Source organism: Liolophura sinensis, chromosome 1, assembly GCF_032854445.1.
Source record: "Liolophura sinensis isolate JHLJ2023 chromosome 1, CUHK_Ljap_v2, whole genome shotgun sequence".
NCBI lineage: Eukaryota > Metazoa > Mollusca > Polyplacophora > Chitonida > Chitonidae > Liolophura > Liolophura sinensis.
This window is the reverse complement of record NC_088295.1, coordinates 36621619-36634711: the sequence shown is the minus strand read 5'-3', so window position 1 is coordinate 36634711 and position 13093 is coordinate 36621619. Positions and strand designations below refer to the sequence as shown.

At 39.5% G+C, this 13093-nt stretch overlaps 1 protein-coding gene across 1 annotated transcript; it reads left to right on the top strand.

The window, feature by feature from the left end:
* Positions 1–846: 846 nt before the first annotated feature.
* Positions 847–1722, top strand: LOC135481833 (QRFP-like peptide receptor). Its single transcript, XM_064761561.1, has one exon. The coding sequence runs from the start codon at positions 847–849 to the stop codon at positions 1720–1722; it is 876 nt and encodes a 291-aa protein (XP_064617631.1).
* The last annotated feature ends 11371 nt before the right edge of the window (positions 1723–13093 follow it).

Sequence of the window (13093 nt, the reverse complement as noted above, 5' to 3'; positions counted from 1 at the left end):
GCTAGAATATATTCTGTTATTGCAGCAGGTTATTCTGTGAAATGTAACACACACATACGTGTATTCTATTTATTCAACATAGCGATTCTATTAGACTAACAGTATATTATGTTAAATATGAAAATCTTGATGTAATAACAGAATAAACTCTAGCATCACTCAGGCAACAGACTTTCTGTTAAATTTAACAGATTCGTTTCTGGAGTGCTGCACATGAAAACAAAGCAAAGGAAACAGACTCCTAGATGCATAGTCCACTATTAGAATCCTGCATGGTTTAAAGCAAATATACAGTATAAGTATGTACTGTACATTTTGTTATAGACAACGGAAAATTTTCACTTATAACCATTTTATGCATCTTGATTTCACCAAATAATAATAATAACCTGAGCTAAAGTATGGCTAACGCCGTAGCACCGATATCAAGGAGTAATTGACGGCAGTCCATGAACTGTTGTGTAAACACCGCTATCGGTGAACAGATTGCGTCAAGGCATAGAAACGAGAAAATCTGACACCACTACCGTCATTTTCAGAATAAAGTACAACTATGTGCCAGGCTAACTTTTAAAGCCATTTAAAATTCGGAAGAGGTCTATTTGCAGTCTTACGCCTCGTGTTTCCGAATAGCTGCTCTTTAGTGCTGGTTAGGAAGTAACCAAAAGATTACCAAATCAACCTAATATTGACCCAGAAAGACGTACAGTATAAAACTGACGATAGGCGGACGGATATATGAGATGAGGTAAAACGAGAACGTGCAGAATGAAGGCAATGAATATATCTGGACAGGAGATTTCCTGGCTTACCGAATGCTTTGTGAGAAGCTGTTGTCAAAGGACAATGGAACCTTGGGGGAGGAGGCAGTTTCTTGTGTTAGGGTACTCGGGGCCACTTCTCAACTCGGACCACCTCTGGATCATTTTTTCTCCACAGACTTTGCTTCGAAGGTCATCTGTCGATTCTGTACGCTTGGCCTTCTCTGTGGCGGTATTGGAAAACATTTTAGTGGTAGTGACGTTTGTGTTTAACCCCTTAATGCGATCGACCACTAACAGTTTTATCGTGTCTTTAGCCGTCAGCGATTTCCTCATGGCCATAACCTGCATGCCAGTAAATCTGGGCAGTGTTCATACCACGTATTGGGTGTTTGGGCCATTTGCCTGTAAGATGGTTCCGTATGTCATGACTGTGGCCGTTGCCTGTAGCTCTCTAACTCTGTGTTGCATTGCTTTAGACAGATACAAAGCCATCGTCCATCCCTTGAAGTTAAGACTGTACAATACCCCCGGTCACGTGGGCGTTCTTCTGTGTCTTGTCTGGTTCCTAGCGGCATTGTCTGCTGTTCCAAATGTCGTGTTTTATAAAATAGAAAACGTCGAAGTAAATTATTCCCGCGGCGATTCTAATTCTTCTCAAAACTGGGACCAGTCCAGTTACCCTTTGTGTGCCTGGCTGGGAACCGATGTCCAAGAACTTGTTTTCCAGTGGTTTCAATTTGGTGTGCTCTTCATTGCGCCATTTTCAGTCATGATCATTTTCTATGGAATTATCGCCTATCGCCTGTGGATAAGAAAACCAATCGGAGTGCGGGTTTTGCGCGCTGGCAACAAAAACACACGAATGAAAAAGAAAGTTATAAAGATGCTAGTGATTGTCGTGACTCTCTTCGCTGTCTGCTGGCTACCTTTGCTGCTCTTTAACGTTTTTTGGCCTTAAACGAAAGCTGTCCAAAGATCTGTGGATTCGCCATTATCTACAACTGTTAGCAATGAGCAGTACTTGTTATAACCCAATTGTTTATACAATAATGAACGAGGACTTCAAGAACAAATTTACAAATGCATTAATGTGCCGCCGAAATCGGATGGGGCCCACAGGAACTAGACGGGCTATTAAAGAGGGAACAAATGTGACCCGAATCAGGGTGAAGACACTCAGTGATGACCGCCAAGCAGGTTTATCAATAACTTCTCCCAGTCTCTGAATTTCCTCGACAAGTAAGGCTGAAAACTGCGTTAGCAAAAGTTTGGAGAAGAGAGGGTGGCGGGGGGGGGGGGGGAGGGGAGGTGAGAGGTTGAGGAATCCAATGACACAAGATCAGCGGGACAAATAGACACGTGAGGACTACCATTACATTGACTCTGGTTGAGAATTACCCCACGCTCGTGGTTGTGTTTCCTCTGCAAATAACCGGGCTTGTTTGCTGGTTCTCTCAGGTCCCATACGCCAATAGCACGCTTACCAGACATCTTGTGGAGACAAGCGGTGATGTTTGGTGAGAAATTACAGCGTTCTTCTACTCATCAAACTGCCGGTGGCAATGTACACTTGCCAATAAAGGTTCCTAGGATAATTCGAAAATCACGATTTAGTCCAGCAATCGAACTGGACAATGGTCATCTAGATCGTGGAGAGAATAACAATTCACAGTGTAAGCGTTTCCGCCGCCGAAAATGTAGTTTCTGTTTAGTAAATCTTGAGACAAGTACCAGCTAGACATTGAAATCTTTCCGGTACACACGATTCGATTTTGGAAATGAATGAAGTTTTTTTTATTCCATGTAATTGTTCAAAAGTTTTGTGATCCAGTAAACATTTACACAAAAATATGGACGTAACAGAGAACGGGACAACGAATTATATTTAGTAAGAAACTTAATTGGATTTGATACATTCCAAGTTTACCCTGGAATAATGTTCCGAAAAGTCCACCGCCCGCAGCGGTTAAAGCGTTAACACAGTGACCGACGGAGCGATACAATGCCGACATTGAAAGATGCTGTGACATGACTGAACGGCGAAACGATGCAGTGATCAATCTATGAAGAGATGTTATAAAGCAATTAATCGACGGTTCCGTCGAGTGATGTGATGGAACAATGAAGCAACGAAGCGATTGGCGATTAAACGGTGACGACATGTTTCAAGACAATGCGTCAATGTTTCGATGTGACGATGGAACTATGTTGTGATGGAACAATGGAGCGACTAGGCGATCTGGCGATTAAGCGGTGAATAGATGTTACAAAGCAATGAACTGCTATTTGATGAAGTGATGAGCGGCGGCAATGAATTTGTTTCTTTTATGTAGAACGCCAGTATGGGTTAGAATAACATTTTCATATGCTTGTGGCTATTTCCCGGATTCCGCTTGGTGTCCTAAATAAATAAACCATATATTGTAGGAGTGACTATTTCAAAATACCGCATGGCCTTAAACATTTTTGTTTTCTTATTAGTATGTGTATTTATTTATCTTTTTCGTTTTTCCTCTCTACCCTAATAATTTCTTGTGTATACTTACACATGATATGGACTACAATTCCAGAAATCAAGATGATAATAATAATTACGTGTTGACCCACAATATTAAACTGGTATATATGTGTGTTTGTATGTTTTGGGTTTGACAGCGTATTTAACAATTTTTCAGCCATATGACCCCGAGAAGTCATTAGGCGTGTGTACATTTTCTTGTGACATGTCACCAAAGTGCTGCCGCCACTGAGGTATCACGCCGAAAACACCAGGAATCCCACCCAGTCACATTATACTGACACAGGGCAAACCAGTCCTGTTTCCTTGCACTAACCTCTCAATGCTGTGCGCAAGGTGAGGCAATCAAAAGTACATGACTCCGTTATTCCATCGCTTCATTGCGGTTAATGTTAAATGGACAGGTAAGCGATGATCCTTGTCGGCATAACAGAACACATACATGTATCTTTAAAAAAAAAACGATTAGTTCTCGTATGTATCTTGCTTTTAAACAAACCTCTTATATCGACGGACATGGAAACTGGCTGACAGATACATAAATAGTGAAGTTTATTCCCCTGTTACAAACGCAGTCAATACCGAGGCGTTCAAATATATGTGTGCTGTCACAATAAACTGGCGTACGTGGGAAGGTCTCTCAGTAACCTGCGGACGGTCGTAGATTTCTCCCGGGTTCTGCCTGGTTTCCTCCCACAATAATGCTGTCCGTCGTCGTATAAGTGAAATATTCTTGAGAACGGCATAAAACGCCAATCAGATAAATAAGTAAATAAATAAAAAAAAATGTGTTTGTCTGGTAGATTGGGCAGGACCTAGTAACAGAGAAAGTTGAGGCGATCGCATGTACAAAAAAAAAGTTAAAACAATTCATTGCGCATTGATGTGAATTTCCTAGGATTGTGTGCTTCGAGTCTTGCCAATGTGGTTTTTATATTCACTGATCTAGGAGCTTTACTACTGGTATCTATTTAAATTTCGAAACTGGAAAGTTATCAAACTGTCTTTTCAAGATGCCAAATGTGAGGGAAAAAAGTAAAATAGGACGCCACCTTAAAACCCAGCTGGAAAATTTATTTTATTATAAATGCTTTTTTCTTGATTTCGTTCTAATGGTGACCTTAACATCAATTTTTTCCTTTAGAAACCACCGCCCTTAGTCACCTTGACAACCAGCTTATCCAAAGCCAGAGTTGATCATGGCAGAGCGCCATTATTCTACATTTTCCCTTATACAATATTGCTGTCCATTGGCTTGCGGCATCAAACTTAGCCATCCAGAAACTCAGTGATATCGCGAAGATTACAAAAGATTCCTGTTACATGACTTGATTGATTGACGTCGTATAATGAAGAATATGACCATGACACTACGACAGACAGGTTTACTTTTACTGTTACATGCAATGCAACCAGTCTCAGAACATCTTAAGGCTGCGCATGAATTTCTGTTGTGATTGACACGGAATTTACTTGTACCTGTCTGCAGCAACCTGCGGATGGTCGTGGGTTTCACCCGGGCTCTACCCACTTTTCTCCCACCATAATGCTGGCCGCCGTCGTATAAGTGAAATATTCTAGAGTACGGCGTAAAACACCAATGAAATAAATAAATAAATACTAACAGACGTTTATTCCTCTGAGATTGGAAAAAATGCATCTGGATAATTGCCTGCATGTGTCATGAAGTATTTAATCTTCAAATGATTCTGTGGCTTATACGCGGTGAATATACACCAAAAATTGGCACAACTGAATCTTTGACACGGATATCTGTTCACTTTAAAACAACTCACTTTGAAATATAGGTGTTAAAACTGTGTGAAGAATTGTGAATCATGGATACCCCGGCGATAGCTCCTTGGTTAATGGTTAATTTCTCACTAATGTCCCTGATAGGTGAGTTGCGAATGACTTTCATCCGCCTAATTGCAGGCAAATATGGAATCAGTACTCTATTGATAGACATAAAATGTTATTAGCCCTAATTACTGCACTAAACGTTAACATTGCATCTCATGGAAAATAAATAGAGGTCTGAGGGCATGTATCACCGTGTCCAAGAATTATTCCCCTTTGATGGCATTTGAGTGGCCACATCGATCACGTGATTGACATACAGATCTAGATGGCGACCGCAGTGGGGTAGATCCTGAAAATGTCCTTTTTGTCAATTGATGCTATGGTCATGGACTATTTCTGGTAAGGCCAAGCTAAGAATTAATTGTAGGAACATTCGGTTGACATCTCTTTATGCTATGGATGTTTTAATGCGTGCGTGAACAGCGGTAAATGTTCCTAACGGTCAATCCTACACATTTGGGTCTGTTTCCCTCCGTAACTCTCATAACTGCTTTATTCGACGAGATTTACACCACGCCGCAACTAAAGCATCAGGAGGCCGTAATAAACATGAAGTCTTATACTGCCCCTAATCCCAGGTTAAGCGTAATTAGATATAGCTATGGCAGTTATGAAAAGGGTTGGGAAACGTCATGGATGCTCTGTGTCTATATGGCGTAAAGCGCTTCAACGTCTATATATGACAAACACCAATCGTTGTAATTCGGTGGAATCTCCGCGCACTGTTTATCTGAAAAGAACAGTTTAGTCTCAGTGATACAACATTGACATTCAGACTAAATTATCGATTGAGTCGATGGCTTAACACCTTTAAGCTTAGAAAACCGACATTTGTCAGCCGACAACATGATGAAAAACCAGCTTGGTAATTATTCTTGTTGCTCTGTAGTGATCCATCTGACCGCGTCCTACTGACGATTTGTTTTCCTTCAGGATGGCACTGTGTCGAAATTATGTGCATTTATATCACCTTTAAAAAGACAAATCACTGGATGAATGAGCTGTACTTGCCTTCTACCAACACATTTTCACAAAATATGTCAAATCAAAGTCCATTTTATACTTCTGCTGATGATGTATTGTGGGAAGTCCTGTGATCGTATTACATGCGTATAATTGCTACAAAAATTAACAATTCTTAATGTCAGAGTGGTATTTGTGAAAGGCCTGTCGATTGTACAACCCAGAAAGACGGTTCGTTATATGCATTGGTTTGTTAAAAGCCAAGACTATGGTACGGTCCTTGGCCAAGTCGATGGTGTATGCTCTAGTAAGCTCATTAGCTGATTGTCTACTCAATCACTTCACTTGGAGAGCTTTCATACCACTGACGTCATCGATTAAAGGGGTCTGCAGTATTTTCTTTAGATAAATGTCCAGTCCATTTTCAGAAAAATGTCCTGCATGAGCTGTGACTTTTCTTTACCACAACGCTTAATTCAAACTGCCCTCAGTTAAAGAATGACTACACAACAGATTTTACTAATTTTGTCAAATAGGCGAACTGCTTTCAGCAAGCTTAAAATATGTACTTTTAGAAACATAGATTCTTTGGTATGTGTTAGAGACATTATGAGGTGAATACAAATTAAAACATCATTGAATAAGTGAACTGTTCTTGAGTATACGGCTTAAAAACACCGACCAAATAAATAAATAAATAGCACGACAGCATTATTTATCATTTGAATGAGTGCCTTGGTGTTATGATAATCTTCTCTGTGTGTAATTTTGCAGATTTAATTAGATAACTACTATTGGAACAAACGTTGTCGTGGTAAAAGTAAATCACACTTGTCCTTTTTCTAATAATTATTTTTCTACTTAGGATATGTACACTTATTGTATGTTATAAAACCTTCACAATTTTAATAAAATTATAAATCTTATAAAGACTTAAGAAAAGTGCAGATTTCTCCGGCCATTTACAAATGAACTTTTGATTTCAGTGGTCAAAAATAACCAGCACAATGGTTGACCATTCCGAGAACCTTAACGGTACGGAATTAGCTAATTAACACTACTTTGTTTCGTAGCTAAGTCAGTTTTGACGAGCTAATCACGAACATGCGATAAAACATTAAAAAACACACTACGAAATGATCGTAAAAGGCTGTTTACGATCTGTTTGACATATTAATTTACACACTCCCCAGTGCGAAGGTGGCATGCGTGGAGGAGAGATTAGCAGGTCAGCTTTTTCGTATAGAGTGTGGACAGTTCTGGTAAAGGTTATCGTTATGAAAGGTGGAATATCAAAGAGAGCAGTGAAAGGCGAGTCTAATTTCAACAGTAAAGTAGATGTTAGGTCTTATTTAGGTAAATTTGTTGGTTGTTTTGACTTTCTATCACAATTTATTTATTTATTTGTTTATCTCATTGGGGTTTAATGCCGCACCAAAAAATATTTCTCTTACACGACGGCAACCAGCATTATGATGGAAGAAAACCCACGACCATCCGCAGGCGGCAAACAGACCTTCCCACGTACGTGTATGACCGGAGAGGAAGGCAGCATGTTATCAGAATTAAGTCTGTATAAGTAACATAACTGAGATCCAATTTGGTACGTTTGTTCTATTGTATTAAAATATGTCTTTTATCACAACATTTGTTTCATTCGCATTACTATCCTATATTATCTTGTAAAATGTACTTTTATACCGTTGTAGCTTTGGTAAAAAGGCCAATAAGCAATATTTTGTATTCATATTAAGAGTAAAACGCCGATAAACATGTAAAAATATTTACTATAATAAACATGTAGTATGTACATAGTAAATCAAAATTACTTTGAAAATATTCACCATATTACTAAGTAAACTTCTGAGTTTTACGATAATAAACCCGTTTTTAGTTAGTAAACATAGCACTTTATGGATAAACGAAACACTTATTTCAGCGTGTAGGGACAAATCTTAAGTCTCATCCGTATACATTAGATTCGAAAGTTTTAATCCAGACTAATGTCAATTTATTTACTTACATATTTATTTATTTGATTGGTGTTTTAGGCCGCATTCAAGAATATTTCACAAGTCTTAACATACTAACTGTGCCAGTGTGAACTGTCCACGAAAAGTGGATACACTTGCACGTCTTATTAGACATCTATTAGTCTAATAGGCATCCAGGTTACGGTAGACGTTGAAGCAAGACCTGAATGCTTCTCTTAAGCGATTGTAAAAAATCTTATGGAAGTTGTCGTAAATTCTTCAGCATTAACCTAGTATAAATCTATAACTTTTAAGTTAACTGAAGGAAAAAATTTCTTAACTCGTTGCCGAATCCGGAATGCTAATCCCCGATTTTTATTTATTTGGTTGGTTATTGATTTACACTATCCACTCCGGTGCAACAGGTAATGGGTAAATCTCTTTACGTCAGAGGACGGCAGAACCAGCGGTAGATGGATCCGGACATAGCTAACTTTCGGTCATGGGTTTTTGTCTGAATTAGGCAATCGACTAATCGAACGGCCAAGGTCATCGCGGCCTGACTATGTCGATCTCCAAAAGGATAAATCAAATGGCTTTAGCTGGATTTTTGTTCAATGGTTCGCAGTTTGCAACTATGAATTCTTGTATGACAAAACTCATCTACTATGTGTTCAACGGGAGTGTACTTTTGGTTTAGTGGAATTCACATTATAGGCCTGTATAACTGGTGGCATTTAGAAACAAAAGTTAGACAGGTCAATCTGGGAAGGAACCTGTCAATCCAAGAAAGGAGGATCACAATAGATGCTTTATGTTAGCGCTTCAAGAAACGTAATTTGTTTCACATCACTTTTATGGCAGATTTTAGTCAGCAACTCAAAACGATGCTCACATCCATATGCGATGGTCGCTCATAAACCTTCATGGATAAAATTTTGCCTTGCAAACCAATCAGAAAAAGGTTACGTCCCTTTTTCACTCTTGGCTAAAGGCTTATACTCAGCGAACACAGCGAAATTTTGGATGTGGCGAAGAGAGGACGACCGAGACAAACAGCGCCTTGTCCGTTCTTGACGTGTGGTCAGTAAAATCAAATTTCTGAACATCCCGTTGTTCTTGGTATTCTGTCGGTCTTGTAGTCTTATGGCCTCGTTCAGCATAGTAATCATTGTGAATCAATCAAAGAATGACGCCACATTTGAAAGATACACCTCCCCCCCTCCTCATAAATTACACGACAAAACTGTGCATGTTACTTAGTCCCCCACAAATCGCTACACAAAACTGTGTCTCTTCCTCCCCCTACCATGAATCACTATACAAAGCAATGTCCCATCATTTCTCCCAATAATCACTAAACAAAACTGTTGCCATTCCTTCCTAGTACCAGGAATCACTAGACAAAACTGTGCCTGTTTATTCCTCCTATCATAAATCATCAAACAAAACTGTGCACCTTTCTTTCTCCGACCACGAATCACTAGACAAAACTGGGCCTCTTTTGTCTTCCCACCACAAATCACTAGACAAAACTGGGCCTCTTTCTTCTTCCCACCACGAATCACTAGACAAAACTGTGGCCTTGTCTTTCTCACAGCGCGAATCACCAGACAAATGTTCCCCCTTCTTCCTCCCACCACGAATCATTAGACAAAACTGTTCTCCTTCCTTCCTCTTACCATGAATCACCAGACGAGACTGTTTCTCTTTCTTCCCTCCCCTACGAATCACTAGACAAAACTGTGCCTCTTCATTCTTCCCACAACGAATCACTATAGAAGCCTGTGCCCCTGCCCTCCTCCGGAAGATCAGGAAGATCGGTGTGCTGTAACTCTCGATTGGAACCTTTTATATGGGAAACTCTAACACTCGTCGCAGGAGCTCTAGAACATATTTCTCCTGACCACAGATTTTGAAATTATCTTCAATATGTATGATAAAAAGACTTACGTTAAATTAATTTATGACAATTAAAAAAAGAAAGGAAAAAAACCCAGCTACAACAGATACACCGATAAAGACACTGAGAAAAGGAGTGAATAAATATTCACATTCTTAATATTCAAGTGCAACCGTGTTGCCAGGCTGGGCACATCCCTGTGGACCGAATTTGAATTCCCAGTGTGAAAGTGGATGTATATTGATTTCAGTAATTGTTAGATCTTAGCGCGGCATAGATGGAACAGCAGTTGATGCTGTCATTATATGAAATACCCTGGCACAAAGCTTCACTAGGAACGCATCGTAGTTTCTGATGCGATTGATTAGCTGTGTTTATAGGGTGAAGTGCTAGCATCTAACTTTTTTTTACCCCAAAGTCAATACTGTAATCAGTAGTGGCTGTAGATCTTTGCTCGGCAAATTTGCCCAATTTGTTGACATTATCTAATTTTCAGCAAATGAAAGCCTCCTTTAATTTGTGTTTAAATACAGCTCTTATATGCGTTAATGCCGCTTAATATGGCTTGGAGCAGAACGCCATGGCAGCCGTCGAGCTAACTTCCCCATCTCCCCTCACTGAATCCTGTATTATAAAGATGGCCGTCTGATCCAATCAGACTTTACCAGTGTCCCTAGGGCCTCAGTTGTAATAACACTTAGTTTTTCACGACAAAATTCCTGAAAAATCGATCGACATAATCAGATTAATGTGTCCGTTCGTGACAAACCAATCAAATTTTAGCAGTTGTCAATTTCCGGTCATCTATTGGCTACCTAATTGAGTGTTTCTCGCCAAGGCTAGTACATAAATCACGCGGTAGATGGAGTCTCGCTGTGACGATAAAATATGTGAATATTTACTAAGACTTAATTTTTCAAACGATATTTCTTTAAAAAATGAGCTTCGATGGAAAGTATTTTTGACGCTTCGGTGTTTTGACAGCGATTAGCTGGGGGCATCGGAATAAAACGTTACTTCTCTGATACTTCTGAGTCATTCTATGAATGATACTGGGGGTCGTTCGACGAAAGGTATTGGGTGTATACTCTTTCTCATATCAATTCTGAATATTGGGGAGGTGATAATAGTTATCTAAATGAAATAAGACATTTACACAGAATTAATCTGACAATGGTACAACTGACTAAGTATTACCATCAATCACTCATTCAGGCATTTAGTCACTCGTGTGATTGGAAAGATAAGCCTCTATGTTCAAAGCAGATAGACGATGTCAAATTATCCCAACAAAAACTATCATCCTATGGCGCATTTAGATTTCAGGACGATAATTATATGCACGACGTAAACATCAAATCAAAGTGCTTCGCTTCAAGGGCACGTTTTATTCTGAGAGATAGCTCATAGTCTTTCGCTTCCGTGTGTGTTAATTGCTGCTTCGAAAACACATGTACAATAATGACAGGTGTTCTACACAAATTACGTCTCGTCTGACTGCTTTGACTACGTTTACATGTCAAATGAAGAAAGCGCTCACCAGTCCTTAATGCGCATATTTTCCAAGACAACAGCAGCATATATGGTATATAAATATTGATATGTTTCTGCCACTCATATCATGTTTCTGTGATAATCAAAAGGTAATTAGATTGTCCGTAAACTAAGTTATGACGGCACGGCATAGGCAATACCTCGAGTTTTCAGCACACAGAGGTAGCTTGTCTGTCCTATCATTTGCAATTAAGAGGACATATAAACTGTTACAACAGTATTCTTGTCGATAATACGGAAAATGGTCAATTTTTGTAGACGATGCCTTAGGTGTGTTGATACTAACTATAACTCCAGGGTAATACAAAAATGTTTTCCAGTGTTCCACCGCTCCTTTTCGTGACAACGTTACTTTTCATTCCATTGCCATTGACGCCATGGCGTCACAGAAAAATTGAACATTTGTAACCAATGTGTGGGGCATCCGGTTGACCTATTTACAACAATACTGCTTATGACTGGTCGGTTGCGTATTCTTGATTGACAGTTCGGGAAGATCTATTGGCGGAGTTCAAGAAGACCGACATCGACAAACTTGGATGAATACATTGCTAATACCTTAACTATATGCATGTGATGTCTCAGTTTATCTAATAGAATATAACACAATGTCAAAGGGCGCAATGAGATGTACCTACATGTCACAAGAGTATAAAGATATAACGGTTTTCTATACCTTTCCGGTACTGGTAATTTTAAATCGATGGAAACTTTACGTGGTAGATAGCATGTAAGGCCATCAATAAAAGTTCTCGCGCACCAGTGCATGGCTGCTAATGTAATAATGTCACTCTATTTACTTTTCTGTTGTTTTGCCTCATCGATAAAGTAATGGAAATATATTCGATTGCTCCAAGGTATAGTAATGCTGGGTAGCGAAAAGTCACTGATACGCAGTTTCTGTTTCATGCCAACAAACTAATGTAATATTCCCGGATATGTCGGGGGTAAAGTTTTTATAGACGCAGTCTTTGCCTTGTACATGCTCGGAAAAGGTTATGAAAATATATGATATCCTGCATGCAAGATCTGGACCAAGTGTGTTAGTATTAATCGATCAGTGCTAAAGTAAGTGCCAAGACCAAGCAATTGATGGCGTTAAATATAACTGACAACGAGAGTCAATAGACCTGGGCGTCGTATCAGTCTAACTATAAATTGTAGAGAGTAAGGGAAACATCAAGTAACAGTTTGGGATGTCCCGATGGAGGATGTATTTATAATTAAAGAGTTCGTCAGGGCGGGCCGTTCTGTGTTATACAATGCGCTGTGAAAAGAGGCAGGGATCGCGATTCAATCGTTGGATAAAGAGTAATCAAGGATGGTTCGCCCCACAAAGTGGAGGGTTTTGAGTGGTCAATCTGGTTATTGATTCCTGATGAAGAATGTGTTGAGTGGACAGCCATGCCACACTGGACCAGGAACCGACTGGGTTAAAGGGCACGTCAACCAGATAAGATTGATACCAACTTGTGGCAATGAAAAGTTCCACAAGGAGCGATTCACGTCAATGGATTTATAACATCTGGTGCTTTCGTTACTCCGCAAGCCAGTG

What these genes read in the sequence shown, in the direction of transcription:
- LOC135481833 (XM_064761561.1), top strand. Translation starts at nt 847, where the DNA reads ATGGAACCTTGGGGGAGGAGGCAGTTTCTTGTGTTAGGGTACTCGGGG.